This window comes from Eptesicus fuscus, chromosome 9 (genome assembly GCF_027574615.1).
Source record: "Eptesicus fuscus isolate TK198812 chromosome 9, DD_ASM_mEF_20220401, whole genome shotgun sequence".
Lineage (NCBI taxonomy): Eukaryota > Metazoa > Chordata > Mammalia > Chiroptera > Vespertilionidae > Eptesicus > Eptesicus fuscus.
The window spans coordinates 27,275,743-27,293,116 of record NC_072481.1 but is presented as its reverse complement, the minus strand read 5'-3'; the positions used below and the strand labels follow the sequence as shown (position 1 = coordinate 27,293,116).

Here is a 17,374-nt window from a genome sequence, read left to right as displayed (position 1 = left end):
CCTCTAACCACTCCCCTGCCAGCCTGATTGATGCCTAACTGCTCCCCTGCCAGCCTGTTTGCCCCGAACTGCCCTCCCCTGCAGGCCTGGTCACCCCTAACTGCCCTCCCCTGCAGGCCTGGTCCCCCCCAACTGCTCTCCCCTATAGGCCTGGGTCACCCCTAACTGCCCTCCCCTGCAGACTTGATCGCCCCAACTGCCCTCCTTTGCAGGCCTGGTCCCTCCCAACTGCCCTCCCCTGCTGGCCTGATCACTCACAACTGCCCTACCTTGCAGGCCTGGTCCCTCCCAACTGCCCTCCCCTGCTGGCCATCTTGTGTCCACATGGGGGCAGCCATCTCGTGTGTTGGAGTGATGGTCAATCTGCATATTACTCCTTTATTAGATAGGATAGAGGCCTGGTGCACGGGTGGGGGCCGGCTGGTTTGCCCTGAAGGATGTCAGGGTGGGGGTTCCCTTGGGGCATGGGGCGGCCTGGGCGAGGGGCCTGTGGTGGTTTACAGGCCGCCACGCCCCCCCGGAGACCCAAGTGAAGGCCCTGGTATCTGGGGTTTATTTATCTTCTACAATTGAAACTTTGTAACCTTGAGCGGAGCCAAGCCTTCTGCTTGCTCCGTGGCGGCAGCCATTTCTGTTGGGATTTATGTATCTTCTATCATTGAAACTTTGTAGCCTTGAGTGGAGGCCTGGGCCGGCAAGGGCAGGCGGAAAGCTTGGCTTCCTCCATTGCCTGGGAAACCCAAGCCTCCCTCCTGCTCTCTGTGGCCATAGCCATCTTGGTTGGGTTTATTTGCATATTCTCTCCTGATTGGCTTGTGGGCGTGGCTTATGGGTATAGCGGAGTGATGGTTAATTTGCATATTATTCTTTGCATATATATAGTCAAGATGTCAATTGAGTATAATAATACTTAAGAGATAAAAGCTAACATTAAATGTACTAAAATATTCTAATACCAAGAAGAGTAATATAACAGGCCATTTGATTTTTTAAATTATTATAAATGTGGAGTCTATAAAATATACATCAGTTTATAAAATCTGGATATACAGTGTTTCTATCTAAATAAGTCGAAAAGGCTGAATAGAGGGAATTATGTAGTAAGCAAACCAGACCTTGCAAAAGTAGAAAATATATCAAGAACAAAAGGAATGATTGACATGAGGATTATATATAATAATAAGGTAGAAAGAGGATCCAACAGTTAATCTGCACCAGTGATCACCTAAACACAAAAAGCAGCTAGAAAGAAGTTTCAATGCTATAATGCAAAATTATAACTTAACCAAATGCCCTAAAGAAAAGAGCTAAAAATACAGACTAGATTCCCCAAATCCTAGAAATGAAAGCTCTAGGTGGCTCTATTAATAGCAGGATGCTAATAAGCCATACATAGCTTCTAGTAATTGTAAGAGACTACATCAATATATAATAATGCCAGGACAAGGGGTTACATAATGTTGGATAAGCAAAATCTAAAGAACTCATCATTCCTGGGGAAAGCTCCAGGGTAAAAATGCATCATTCCAGGAAAAACTAAAACCTATATAAAAAGTGTGATCTTATAAAGCTTTTTGGTCATAAGTTCAGTTATTAAAAGTAGCCCCGTCACAGAATCAGTGGTTCAGGTTTGAAATATTCTGGGAAGAGCAATCAGGAACTATGCCTTAACCAAAATCAACAACTAGTTAATAACCCAAATACTAAAACCTTAAATTGACGGGAGTACTTTTCCTTTTCTTTTTGGTCTATTAACCTTTTGCACTCGGATGTCGAGATTAAAATTACTCTTTGAATGTATCAATAATTTGAAATATAAAAAAATCCAAATAAATATGTTTGTATGAAAAGAAACTCCAGTTTTTTATTCTACTGCCGCGCTTTGTAAAATCTGGGGTATTTAAAAAATTAAATCCCGAGTAGAATAAAGGAATCAAGAAAAAAGCAAGCAAGTGCAAAGGGTTAAGATTACTATAACTCTCTAAAGATTTAAAAAAAATAACCTACTACTAGAATCTTAGGAAAATGTAAAAATATGTATCTTGTAATCTTAAGAAGACAAAGCACGGTTAATGACTATCTTATGTATTTAGGGTGATTGGACCATTCAAAAGAATCAACCATACTACATTTGTAGTGGTAATTCTAACTGCTTAAAGGTATCTAATTAAATTTGCAATCAAACTTTAAATATTTTTTAAAATTAGTTTTTAAATTAATTTTTTTTCTTAAATATATGCATTCCATTATTTAAGCCTTAAACACAATGCAAACAGTTCTTTTTTTTAAAAATATATTTTTATTGATTTTTTACAGAGAGGAAGAGAGGGGGATAGAGAGTTAGAAACATCGATCAGCTGCCTCTTGCACACACCCTACTGGGGACGTGCCCGCAACCAAGGTATATGCCCTTGACTGGAATCGAACCTGGGACCCTTGAGTCCCCAGGCCAACGCTCTATCCACTGAGCCAAACCGGTTTCGGCTGCAAACAGTTCTGAATGCTCTGATCTGCATACAAAAGCCTCTAGGACCTTACAGAATCTGATTAATAGTTATAATCTCTTCAAGTCAGCAACTGTCGTATTGGACTTCATGTCATCAACTGCTAGCACAGTGCCTGTACTGCAGTTAGTTTTCAATAAATGTTTTTAAAAGGAAGTATAAATGACAATAATAATTATAAAAACCCAACAAACAAATCAAACTGGTCTCCTTACCTGTTTTTTTTTTCCCCTTTTGACCTGGAACTGGTATTACGCTATCTTGGCCTTTCCTCATTAACATGGCAAGTGATGCATCATGAGCTCTGAACAAGTCCACAACCTCATGTAAGGCAACATCTGTTATTAGGTCACAACTCAGGACCAGTACGTCTGTCTGTCAAATGGAAAAGGGGAAAGTCAGTATCACGAAGGACAATGGATCACCCAAATCAGGAAAAATTACAGTGGCTTAGAAACATTGTGAAGATTGTATGTGGGTGACAGTGGGCAAGACAAGGAGTAGGGGGTGGGGCTAAGAAAGAAAGAGATAATAGCACTCTTCAAATACTTGACAGTCTTCAGGAAGAACCAAATTTAACCCGAAGAGCCCAAGACCAAAACTGAGAACAGACAGGTAAAATATGAACAGAAGTATTTTTGGTTTTCATATTAACTTATGTCTGTCAATCAGAGCTAGTCGAAAAAGAATAATTTTGTTAGGAAATGAATCATTAGAAATGCTTGGGCAGAACCTGGATTATTACTTGTAGTGATTAATTTATCTAACACTTACTGAGCACTTACTTTATGCTCAGTCAGGTCCTATTCTGGAACTTGGAGGAAACTTGGACTGTGTATGTGCCATCCAGATGGCTCAGACTCCTGGAGACCCTATGAATGAGTGATGTCCACAATGTCCTGTCCTCAATAACCCTGCTCAGCTCCTTTCGACTCATGCCTATGGCTTCCTTTATGGAGTCGATCCATTTCATATTTGGTCTTTCTCTTTTCCTGATACCTTCTATTTTTCCTAGCCTTTTCCTAAAAACCCTGCCTTTTCATGGTGAGCCTGAAGTAGGACAGCTTCAGTTTTGTAAGTTTTGCTTTCAGCAATGTTTCAGGTTTAATTTGCTCTAGGACCCACTTGTTTGTTTTTCTGGTGTCCAGGATATCCATAGGGCTCTTCTCTAACTCCGTATTTCAAATGAATAGCTTTTTTTCCCTATCAGCCTTCTTCACAGTCCGACTTTTGCATCTATACATAGTAATTAGGGATACAAGGGTGTAGATAATCTTAGCCTTGGTTTCTAATGAGAAATCAACACTTTTGGTGATCTTTCTGGGACTAGAAAGTATTAAATGTGATTGGCTAAGAAAAGCTATTGATATATTTTAAACAAATTTCTACCTATACATTCTGTCATATTTTACCATAAATGCAGAAAACAAAAGTCCAAAAATAATGAATTGGAAAACAAAATTCCTTAAATTACAATTTAAGTCAACTACATCAATGTTTCTCAATAACACACCTAGTTTCCCAGAGGTACCTCAGAGAAAGTTTGTTTCCTACTGCCAAGGCAGCTACTCTTTTATTTTTTTTTTTAATATATTTTATTGATTTTTTACAGAGAGGAAGAGAGAGGGATAGAGAGCCAGAAACATCGATGATAGAGAAACATCAATTAGCTGCCTCTTGCACACCCCCCACTGGGGATGTGCCCGCAACCAAGGCACATGCCCCTGACCGGAATCGAACCTGGGACCCTTCAGTCCGCAAGCCGACGCTCTATCCACTGAGCCAAACCGGTTTCGGCAAGCAGCTACTCTTTTATTAATTTTATTGTCTAGGCTTCTGTATAAGCTTTGGTTTGGAAAACAGGTTCTGCTACTTTTAAAAGTCTGAAAAACATTGTACTAAATTATCCCAGATTTAAAAATAAAGTGAATATCTGTATTCATGGAAATTTTTGTAAGTGGTTCCAACTTTTCTAAGATTTTAATTTAAAATCAAGTTCCTGTGTTGGGTGGGAAAATGAATGATTTCAACTCATATTCTACTACAGCAAAGGGTTGTATTTGCTCAGAAAGTAAGGCTCAATGTTTAGGATGCCTTGTCTTACTGCCTGAATTTCTTATTCTGAATACACATGCTCCTCAACTTAGGATGGATGGGGTTACGTCCTAATAACCCCATCGTAAGTTGAAAATATCATCAAGTTGAATATGCATTTAATACACCTAACCTACTGAACATTATAGTTTAGCCTAGCCTACCTTAAACTTGCTCAGAACACAATATCCAAAAAACACAGGTAACAGTACACTACAGAGTATTAGTTATTTGCCTTCATGACTGCATGCCTGACTGGGAGCTGTAGCTCACTGCCCCGGCCCAGCATCATGAGAGAGTATCGTACTGCATATCGCTAGCCCAGGAAAAGATCAAAATTCAAAATTCTAAGTACAGTTTTTACTGAATGCTTATTGCTTTAGCACCAATGTAAAGTAGAAAAATCATAAGAGAAATCATTGTAAGTCAGGGACCATCTGTATAGAATCTGTACCTGAACCATCATTTCTTTTCCTACATATAACTCATTATTTACAGCCTAAACAATTCCTTTTGAAGGCCTTATCTTAAGATTAAGAAGTTCAAATTTGGATTTTTTCCCCCTACCCTTCTGCTTCTCTCTTAATTCTTAACTCTGAATTAAAAAAAAAAAGTCCCTAAAAACATTATCTTTTTAGGGGAAAAAAACTGCTATGTTCACCATCCAAGAACCACCAAACATGAACAAATCAGCCCACATACATGCAAGCTAAGGAAGAAATAGCCTGAAGAATCCTACTTATTTTTTAAAAATATATTTTTATTGATTTCCGAGAGGAAGAAAGAGGGAGAGATAGAAACATCAATGATGAGAGAGAATCATTGATTGGCTGCCTCCTGCATGTCCTCCACTGGGGATCGAGCCCACAACCCAGGCATGTGCCCTTGTCCGAAATCGAACCCGGGACCCTTCAGTCTGCAGGCTGATGCTCTATCCACTGAGTCAAACCAGCTAGGGCAAATCCTACTTCTTATAACAATGCTTAGAAAGACAGGGAGCTGGGACATTACTAAAGACATGTCATTACAGAAGTTGACCCATCCTATATAATAAAAGGCTAATATGCAAACAGTCTGAACGGAGGAACAACCAAACTGAACAATCGGTCGCTATGACGTGCGCTGACCACCAGGGGATGTGCACGGAACATGGCAGGCGTTGGCTGTGGCGGGATGGTGGAATAGGTGAGCGGGGGCACCAGACCAAGGTGGGGCGCTGGTCTCTGTCATTGGGGCGAGCCTCTGGTGGTTACTGAAAATTCTTGGCTCCCTCACGCCGTGGTCCTGCCTGGCGCTTGCACCTGCTGCTGGTGCTGGAGCTGCCGCTCACACCCACTGCCTGTGCCCGGCGCTGGCACTGATCGCTCGGCGCTGTCAGTGGGTGCAAGTGGCAGCTGCCGGCCCTGATCATCCCTGAGGGCTTCTCCACCTCCCCCTGCTCCTGAGGGGCGATCAGGACAGCAGCTGCCGGTCCCAATCGCTTCGCCCCTTCAGCGGGTGTGAGCATTGGTGCGAGCGTGGCTGGCGCCATTAGCGTGTGGGAGCGGTGGTGGCGGGAGTGGGGCTGCTGGCAGACAGGGGACCAGAGGCTGCAGCGAGAGGGGCTGGGCGGTGGTGCAGAGGATGGGCCGAGACCCGCCCCTATGCCTACCGCAGCCTCCTGGCCCACAGTTCCTTTCAAGGTGCACAAATTCATGCACTAGGCCCCTAGTTTCATTATAATGAAAATGACAGTTTGCTAAGGGAAAAAAATCTTTCTATTTTTCTAAGCTTCTCTAATAAGATGATTGAGATTTGCAAGCTGACTGTTCTTCAATAAATTTAATTTTAAAGTATACTCCAAAGTGAAGAAAATGACACCAATGGAGATGCCTCTTAATGGTGTCAATGTTGTCTTGGAAAATAACTGCTGTTATAATTCAATATCTGCAAAAAATTAATCTGTCAGTATAGTGAATGCCAAACAAGTCCTGCATAATTGTGAATAGTCCACAAACTCATTTTTCTCTTTGCTTTTAGATGACTCTTTGCTAAGCTGAATGCAAAATCCCCAAGGAACATAAGGAACAGGCCCCTCCTATCAATGTTTGGTTGCCATCTGTTCTCAGTGCGAAAAGAAAGGCATTGGTCTGAAAGGTCAGGGTCTGGGATACAGATGGAGTGCTATCCGTCAGGCCTTCTCCTGCCTTACAGGAATGCACCATGTAAGGCTCACAGAGACCAAACACATTCCCATTCTCTTTGCAACTCCACCACTTCCAAAGGAAAGTCTTTGCTTTCTGATCAATGTACTTTGTTTCCAAAGCTGGAAATCCTAGAAGAAGAAATAAAAGTCTAAAAGGAAAACTAAATAATCTTCACATCTTCGTAATACTATCCATTTTCCTTTACATTTTTATAAGTCAGCGATTTTCAACCAGTGTGCCACAAGAGACACATCAATGTGCTGCAAGAATTTTTAAAGCATGCAATACCTTACTATTTAGTCAGGGGCACTGACCTCTTCTTCCTCAGATAGGCAAATTTAAAAAATGACAATAGCTGTCTGCTGTGAATGAATCAAAATTATACCTATTTTCTTTTGTCAGATTGGCAAAAAATAATAATATATATTTTTGATGTGCCACAGTTTCAATAATTAGTTTATGTGTGGATGAGATGAAAAATGTTGAAAATCAGTTATAAGCTATAAGAGAAAAGAAATTACTATTGTTTTGATTTTTATTCTACAAATGTAAAGCCCAGTGTAGAAATGCAAATGTTCTTCTACTAACTGGAGTCCAGAGAGAAAAAGCTGAAAAATTGTTAAAACCAGAAGTGTGTGATCATAAGCAATGAATAAACAGACTGTTGGACTGTAAAGCAATGGTACAGTATATCTGAAATGCAATTAACTTGAAAGTGCCCCAGACACAACAGCCCTCAGCTGCCCTGTGTTTTGGGAGACCACTTCTTTTCTAACACCAACAGTATGCCTCTTCTTCTGCAGAGCCCAACGGGGATCCCTACAGACCTCCCTACTCACTATTTCAATAGTCCTCAGTACGCTTTATCCCAAGCCTGGTCCTCTAGAGAATCCGAGGCAGTGTCAAGGGCAGAAAGCACGGCTCTAAAGGACAGCAGATGTGTGTATTTTTGACAAAGTGGAAACATACAAGGTCTTCAAGGGAAGGCGGAAGACAGCACTTTAGTGTTTGGGAAAAATCAAGACACCCAGGAATTCAAATCTAAACTGCTGCCAGTTAGTCTTGGCTAAAGCAAACAAATTAAGCAGAGAAAACACAATTACCAAGTCAGGGCAAAGCCCAGAAATCTCTCATTACAGGAATATTTTCAATCAAGCCAAAAACCACTGAGCAAAACTAGGAGAAAAAAACAAAAGTTAAATCAGAAAACCGGATGTATGTGTGTGTGGTGGTAATGGTAGAGTGGGAGGTGGGGAGAGCTACTGGGAATGGCTTCTTTTCTTTTCCTGGCAGCTGTTCCATGACAGATTGTTATAAATAACACAATCTGGCAAATAATTTCCTACAGCAAGGAGAAAGGAAAACATACTTACTCCCCTGGAAAAAACTGTCAGGGCAAGGTAACTAACATGCTTTTACCCACCAGCACTTCTACAAACCATGGCTATGATCCAAATCACCACCCTGTAACTCCATCCCTGCCCACATGGAACTAATGAATTCAGTTACTTGGTTATGACTATGAATGGTCACAATTTACATTCTCCTATGTAGTCCAATCCCAAACCAATACCCAAGAGTAGTTTGTTTGGTGCTTTAATAAACACCAATGGCTAACTGCAAAAGATTTCCAGTCTGCAGTCCCCAAAGTGTACAGTAAAGAGCCAATTGCCATTTTGTTTATACTGAGTTTGGGGCATTAGGTGCAGGATGGAATGACCAATTCAATCTATAACAAATGTGATCACTTTAGGCTGAGAGCTAAATAGCCTTCCTGTGATCCTTAGCTTAATCACAGTGTCACCACCATCGAGATCTGGAGTTAGAAATCTGGCCACAGTCTAGGACTGATGTCTTCCCTCTCTTGTCCAGTCTCCTACCCAACATCTCACTGGTCTCCAAGTCCTCCTCTTTTATCTCCACTATCTTAGTTCAGGCCTTGGAATATTTTCCCAGTCTCTTAACTGGTCTCTCTCTCACTCCAGTTTTCCCTTATTCTAATCCATATTTCTGTTCCATACTCCTATTCCACTGCATATTTCATTTCCCTGCTGAAAGCCAGCCTAAAATAGTGTTCTCCAGGATTACGGGGAGGTAGAAGAGGTAGAAGAGAGGAAATGGGGGGTGGGGGTAGGAGGAGGGAACAAAACAAAACAAAAAATAGTGTTCTCCAGCCCTGGCTGGTTTGGTGTGGTGGACAGAGCGTCAGCATGCAGACTGAAGGGTCCCTGGGTTCGATTCTGGTCAAGGACACATACCCAGGTTTCGGGCTCGATTCCCAGTGGGGGGCGTGCAGGAGGCAGCCAATCGGTGATTCTCTCTCATCACTGATGTTTCTATCTCTCTCCCTCTCCCTTCCTTTCTGAAATTAATGAAAATATATTAAAAAAAAATAGTGTTCTCCAAACATAAACAAATGTTGAACATATCCACTTCTTCCTCCTTACTTTTAAAATACATGAATCACTATCTATATATATAAAAGGCTAATATGCAAAGTGTCCCCCTCAGGAGTTCGACTGCTCACTATGATGTGCACTGACCACCAGGGGGCAAGCAGAACGAAGGAAGGCCCCTGGCGGGCAGCCAGAAGGCCCTGATCAGCCCTGATCGCAGGCCAGGCCTAGGGACCCTATCCGTGCACAAATTTCGTGCACTGTGCCTCTAGTAAATAATATAATATGCTCTTTATATAATACACAAGAATAGACATTTTATTTATTTAAATATATTTTTATTGTTGATAGTATTATAGATATCTCCTATTTCTCCCCCTCCCCCCCTCCTACCCTCTACCCAGACCTATTTTACTTTTTAATATATTTCTATTGATTTCAGAAAGGAAGGGAGAGGGAGAGAGATAGAAATATCGATGATGAGAGAGAATCACTGATTGGCTGCCTCTTGCAGGCCCTCCACTGGGGATCGAACCCGCAACCCAGGCATGTGCCCTGACTGGAATCGAACAGTGACCTTCTGGATCATAGGTCGATGTTCCACCAGGTCGATGTACACCGGTTGGGCAAGAACAGACATTTTAAAAAGAAGAGACAACATTAAAAGAACTAGAGATTCTAATATTTTCCTCTGTAGTCTATATTACACACAACCTGGCTTTGAGAACACTCCACTTTGGAGATCACTGATCCACAGGACTGAGTTCAAATTCCTCAGGAAGACATTAAAGGTCTTCAAAATATGACTCCACCTACCTAATTCAGCCTTCTCTCCCACAATTTCCCCTCCATATAGCTAATGTTAACGTGCTAGAGTAAACTGCCAAGAATGCATTCCCTATTCTCTCTTTCTACTCACTACACATTCATCTAGAGATGAAGTCTTTTCTTATCCATTACAGACCTTAAACCACTAAATTGGATTACATGGTTTCTTTCCCATCCAGACTTTGTGCTTCATAAGGAGCTCTTTCATCTTTGTATCCCTAGGTTCAACCTAGTGCTGGCAAACAAGAATCAGTAAATGTCATCACTCTTCCTATTACCTCCTCCTTGTTGGAATTGACTCAAAGACTAAAACATCCCATTTCAGATAATTAAAAACAGCATTCTTTCTGACAGAGCTGAGTGCCCCCTTCGTAGAGACTGTGACTATTCAGAGTTAGGAGAGGGGCTATAAAGGTAACTTTGCAGCTCCCTAAAGCAATGAGGTAGGGAATAAACCTGCTGCCTCCAAAGAAGAAAAAGGCAGAGAGGTCTGAAAGAAAAGAAATCAGATGCAACTGTCCTGGAGGGCATGGCTAGATTTATAATTTTTAAATGGAGGCTCATCATTTATAGTTCTAAAGTTTTCCTTTTTAAGTCAAGAATAGAGGAATTCTACTCATGTTTCCTGGGTGAATCTAAGAAGTAATTGAGAATGTGCTAATTTCTAACTCTGTTAAATGAGTTCTTTATAAAAATGATAGTCATTTCTCTTGCAGGATGTAGATATCTGCAATTAATTTTAATCTTCAAATGTACTGATATTAATAGAGAAATAACAAAGGCTTTTTGTTCTCTCAAATCAAACCTTCACTTTGAAATAATTTACTATTCTGAATTTAAATTAAATAATTTCATTCTTTTTCTTTGGTCAGACACGAATACGACATAGGACAAAAATATTATTGTCCATTTCAAGACCATGGAACAATTATATATTTTCTGCCTGTAACTTGAATATTTAAAAAAGTATTTAATATTTAAAAGTATTAAGTATTCTTTTAATCCTCATCTGAGCATATTTTTTCCATTGATTTTTAGAGAGAGTGGAAGGGAGGGAAGAAGGGAGGGGAAAGAGAGAGAGAAGAGAGAGAAACATTGATGTGAGAGAGACACATCAATCACTTGCTCTCCCCCCACCCCCCGCCCCCACTGCAACCCAGGTATGTACCCTTGACTGGGACTCAAACCCTCGACCCTTTGGTGCACAGGCTGACACTATAACCGCTGAGCAACACCAGCCAGGGCTTGAATTTTAATTATATCCTTAATTATGACATGGAAATATTGTCCAGTTTACTTGGAAATCAGAAAGCTTGGGAGAAGATCAGCAGAAGGTAGTTAGAGACTATTACAAAGAAAAGTTTATAACAACATGAGAAAAAGACAACTAACAAGTTATAAAGAAATCTAAACTAAAATCAGGGTTTTATTAGCGCCCAAAAGCAACTTCTAAGATTGGGTATGTTTTCTTTTCCTATTAATTCCACATGTGACTTTAAATGTCACTCCCTCCTTGGGTCTCAGTTTCCTCATCTATATAATAAAAGCCTAAGTGACTATAATGGCAGAACAACCAGAATGACCAGGCGCTATGGTGCACAATGACCACCAGGGGGCAGATGCTCAACACAAGAGCTGCCCCCTGGTCAGTGCGCTCCCACAGGGGGAGCACTGCTCAGTCAGAAGCCAGGCTCACTGCTGGAGAGCACAGCGGCGGTGGCGGGAGCCTCTCCCACCTCCGAGGCAGAACTAAGGAGCAGTGAGCCAAGTGGTAAAGAGCAGCGAGCAGGCAGGTGGTTAGGAGCAAGGGGTCCTGGACTATGAGATGGTGCAGGCCGGGCTGAGGGTCCCCACCTCCCAGTGCATGAATTTCATGCTTCAGGCCTCTAGTCTATAAGATAAGAGGGATGCACTATCTCTGAAGTCATTTATGACATAAGACTGGGGAGGGAGCAGTTAAAATAAAGAAGGCTGGTTAAAAGATCCCTCTGTTCCACCTATGCAACACAACTATTGCACAGGTCCCACCCTCTGCAGTAGTCTGAAGAGAAAAAAATAGAGGATATCTGAATTAGGGAAGAATAATCACAGTTGGGAGTAGGGAGAGGGGATGCACCTTACTGAAAAGGAAGAACTTCTACAGGAATCTGAGATACCCTGATCCCCACACATTTCCTAGAATGCCAGCAGCCGGTCCTTACCTTTCAGAAAGGAGAATTTAATATTTTCTCTGGGGAATCTGAATAATCTGAGAGAGAAAAAAACCTAAAGATGCAGATATAAGAGATTCCCCTCCTCCCCCCACCAAAAGAGCCTAACCACATCACCATATTACCCTACAGTGAAGCTCACAGTCAACATGCCCCATCCATATGTAAAACTTGAGCAAAAAGATAGAGAAAAGAAAATATGAGAGGAAAGATAAGAAAATTAGAGGACCAGTCTAAGAAATCCATTATCAGAATAAGTTTTCAGAAAAAACACACAAAAAACACAGATAAGAAGAATCATCAGCAAAATGATTTCTCTGAACTGAAGGACACAAATATCCAAACTGAAAGGGTTCACTGAGTGGAGGGCTCACATGGATAAAACAGAATCATATGAAAGCACCTCATCATGAAATTTCAGAAAACTTGAAATTTTTCTGAAAGAGAAAGATGCTACAAATTTCCAAGAAAAAAGTTGGTTACAAACAAAAGATTAGTAATCACAAAAGTTTAGGACTTCTCAACAACACTTGAAGTTAAAGACAATGGAGCAACGCTTTCAAAATTGTTGGATACCTACCAGCTTTCCAACTGAGAATTCTGTGTCTAGTCAAATTATGCATCAAGTATGAGTTGAGAGTAGATATTTCCAGGCATGCAATGTCTCAAACACTTTTGTCAGGAAGCTCTAGTATGTTTCCCGTAAAAACAAGGGCAGAAGCTAAGAAAAAGAAAAATGTGGCTTCTAGGAAACAGGACATGAAAGTGAAGAAAAGAGGCAAAATGAATCCTCATGATGGTGAAGGGAGATGACATAATGACAGCTGTGGACCAGGCATGGAAGGCAATAACTATAGGTAGAATTATGTCAGAACTTCTTTAGGAAGATATAATTGATAGAATAGCTGATGAGTCTAAATATCTCAAGAGGAGATTAGACAACTAGTGAAAAGGTTGGGGATGATTTAATATATTTATTTTCCCACAGTCTTGTGCAGGGAGATGATGATATAACAAATAATTTTAATCCTCTGTACAAGTACAAAAAATGGTACCTAATCTAATCTTAGAAAGTCAGAGAAAACTTTTTGGAGCAGATGATACCCAAGTTAAGAGCTGAAAAAACATTGGGTAGCTACAGGCAACTTCAAATGAACTCTCTGGTTACAATGACAGAATGCTGACTGACTTCCCACAAATTGTTTGGTCCATTCCACTCGTCAGGCTGTAGTGTTACCTTATTATTCAGAGCAGGATAGGGGCCCAACCAAGAGTTTCCAAAAATCTAAGTCATGTGGGCTGCTTGTCACTCAAAGATAGAGTTTGTGATGGCAGCCTGCGTTTTCTACCTAGCTATCACATCTCTGTCCTACCCTGTATCCTTTCATACCATAAAAGTGTTCCTATAGACAAAGGAAAGTGACTCAAAATAATCAGGCTCACCCAGAGCTTACAAGTTTTCTGGCTACCAAATGCAGTATAGAGCTGCAGAAATACTATCCCAAAGACCAGAGTTCCAACAAGTTGCAGTCTGTGAGAGGTTAAGATGAAAACACTTCAAGCTTGTGCATACATATACTTGGTTAGTACAGTCAATAGAAAAGCTCCATTGAGATTTCGGGGGGGAAAGTTTAAAAAATTCCCTCATTCATCTTGTTAACTTGTTTCTGCTATAACTGCTGGGCTTTTCACTATGCCACCAGCAGGCTCAAAGTAAGTGTCATAGGGGATATACGGAGGCCCTCCTAGGCAACCACAGCCCACCAAAGCAGTCATAAGAAAAAAGTTGCCACTTAAAAAAGTCTTCAAGCAAGTTGGGACCAAGTTCTCAGATCTTCACTTGACCAAATTGCACTCCTTTTCAAGCAGATAGAAATCTGCCAAAAACAAGTCTCTGGGCAAAATGAAAGGTTCCAGGAAAGAAGGAGAGATTTGTAATTTGATAAAGACATCAAACACTCAACTGAAAAGAACTTGCACTTAGCTTTTTGAACATCTAAAAATAGCACGTATGCTCAATCTTTCTAACATGCTGTCTTTGGGATGGGGATTTCATCGGCATAGTTTGCTCTCTGTTGTAGCATGTTAGCTGTTTCATAAGACAGATAACAATAGTTCTTTTCCTACATCAAAGGATTTAAATAACTAAACCTCTAACTAATGTGTTGATATCATTATCCCTATTTTCTTGGTTGTGAAACTGAGGCAAAGGATAAATGAGGCTTTCCTGAGGCTAAAGAAAGATTTTTGTCTAGATTAAATAAAAAATTATTAGCTTCACAATCTCTAAATTAAGAGAAGCCATGAGACCTGCAATATAAGATAAGTGCTTTAAATATAGACCACAGAATAGATTATAGATTTAGTCTGCTGAGGCCTCTTAATATACCTCACTAACCTATTCTCAAAACATTTATCTAAAGAATAATCACATTGTTTCTAAAGCACAAATGGCTGATTACCTCAGCCAATCAGAGGAGCATGTAATGTGGATGTGTCAGGTTCAATGTGCAAGGAGTCAGCCAGCATTGCTTTGTGCCGGTCACAGACTGCATCCCTTTCCTCTTACTCAAGAAGAGCCAAGCTTCTTGCTCATATGGCTCTAGCTGTCTTCCTACAACAATGGATCTACCTCCACTTAGAGAAAGATATCAACAACCAACAGCTGTCCACTTGTAAGACAAGAATACTGCATAGTTCCCTGAGTCTTGTTAGATTTGCTAATTTTAAAATATTTTATACATTTCCCCAAAAATATTTAATTAAGAGTTCTATAGGTACTAAGAATTGCATATGTTAAAAGAGTTCTGCCCTAACTGGTTTGGCTCAGTGGATGGAGCGTTGGCCTGCGGACTCAAGGGTCCCAGGTTCGATTCTGGTCAGGGGCATGTACCTTGGTTGTGGGCACATTCCCAGTGGGGGGTGTGTGCAGGAGGCAGCTGATTGCTGTTTCTCTCTCATCGATGTTTCTGACTCTCTCTCCCTCTCCCTTCCTCTCTGTAAAAAATCAATAAAATATATTTTAAAAAAAGAGTTCTATATATAGAGTGGGGCAAAAGTAGGTTTATAGTTGTTCATATGGAAAATAATAGAATAAATAATAATAATCAAGAATAAACAGTTTCACATACTCACAACTATAAACCTACTTTGACCCACCCTGTATACATACAACTGTTTAATGTACACAAAAAATATGCATAAACATGAACCCCACAGACTCACAAAGAGAAGAAAAAAGTAATTTTGAAATATTAGACCAACTACACCTGTTCTTAAAGTAAAAAATCTATATACATAAAAACCTAATATGCAAAGTGTCCCCTCAGGAGTTCAACTGACCAGGAGTTTGATTGCTTGCTATGATGTGCGCTGACCACCAGGGGGCGGCGTGGAATTAAGGCAGGCCCTGGCCGGCAGCCGCTAGGGACCCTACCCGTGCACGAATTTTGTGCACTGGGCCTCTACTGGATTATAAGGACTACTGATGCTTGTCTTTTAGAGGCAACATGATAGAGTGAAAAACCCATGGGCATTTGAGATGCACAAATGCATCTCATAACTCAGGACTGGATTCTAGCTCCGACTCAACACCTAACCAGGTATGAGATTTGGGGCAGGTTATTTAAACTCTATGAATGTCAGGTTTCTCAACTGCAAAATAAAATAATACCATCTACCTTTTAAGGTTGCTGTCGGGATAAAAATAATCTACAAAGCCATACACACATAGTAAATATGAAAAATCTTCTTTGCGATCTTCGGAGCAAATATTCCAGGTAACTCCAAGGAAAATAAAATTTACATCCTCATAATCAGCTAACAACTTAACTCCCTACTTTAGGGTAGTATCTAAGAACAGAAATTAATGTTCTGAAGTACATTCACTAATTTCTCAAATGTACTAATTTATGAAGCTCTTGAAAATTTAAGTATCTTCAGAAGTGCTCAACAGGCTATAGATAGAGATCTTGTGTGAATAATAAGCTATTACTGCAAAGCAGTATAAATCAGGCTGTCACTCAAAAAGAAAAGACTACCAGTAAAGTTATTTAATTGATATGTTTTATTTTTCAATATATCTCGAAGAAATATAGACCTATTTAAAGTTATATGCTTACACTGACTGAAGCCTTCAGATGACACAATCTGGAGCTGAAAATATTCCTTCGTATCTCAGCTTTGTAGTAAAGCTGTTAAAGTACAGGACCTACCATCATTTTTATGTTTTTTCCTGGAGCTATTCTATTTCCTTCACACTATGAATAACTATTCCTACATTTCGCTCCACCATCACAAATTCCAATTCTTTCTTTTAAGACTCAGAAAGTGACATTTATGAAGCAGTCTAAACGGTGTTTCCTGATACTCCTCTAGAGGGCACACAGGACTCTTCTAACTTTACCATGCATGCCCCTAACCTCAGATAAAAATTCAATGTCCCCTGAAACATGTGCCATCTGGCTGTACCTGCCGACATTATTCTACTAATCCATTGATTACTCAATGCATTTACTGAGACTTTGGCATCTAATGCATAGTCTTTCTTTCCACCTAAACTTTAGGCAAGTTACTCAAGCTCTCTGAGCCCTATCCTTCTCATCTGTAAAATGCGGATAAAGATAGTATCTACCTGAGTGTAGTTGGAGGATTAAATGAAATAATGTACATTAAGTATCTAGCATGTAGGCCCCTATGGTGTTGGAAAACTGGTGAACTAAGAACCCAAAAATTCTGTTATGAACACCTAAAAACTCTGGATAAGACATAAGACATTACTGCAAATATATTCAAACTTATAAGAAAGAAAAGGAAAATACCAAGTGCCAAAACTGAAGAAGGAAATGAACACTTAGTTGAAACCTTGGCTACCCTAACTGAGGTTTTTTTGGTTTGGTTTTATTTTTATTGATTTCAGAGAAGAAGGAGAGGGAGAGAGAGATAGAAACTTCAATGATGAGAGAGAATCATTGATTAGCTGCCTCCTGCACGTCCCACACTGGAGATTGAGCCTGCAACCTGGGCATATACCCTGTCCCGGAATTTAACTATGACCGCCTGGTTCATATGTCGATGCTCAACCATTGAGCCATGCCGGCTGGGCTTAACTGAGGTTTTTAAAGGCTTCATTGGGCCAAAATATGTGGCTTGAAGCT

The 17,374-nt window shown here is 40.4% G+C and overlaps 1 protein-coding gene across 3 annotated transcripts in view; it reads right to left on the bottom strand.

The window, feature by feature from the left end:
• EIF2B3 (eukaryotic translation initiation factor 2B subunit gamma) overlaps positions 1–17,374 on the bottom strand; it is an 83,658-nt gene that overhangs the window by 53,711 nt on the left and 12,573 nt on the right. For all 3 annotated transcript variants that reach the window (XM_054720736.1, XM_054720735.1, XM_054720737.1), the window contains exon 4: positions 2,720–2,879. In XM_054720736.1, coding sequence (XP_054576711.1) covers positions 2,720–2,879 — 160 coding nt within the window. The remainder of the gene's footprint in view (positions 1–2,719; positions 2,880–17,374) is intronic.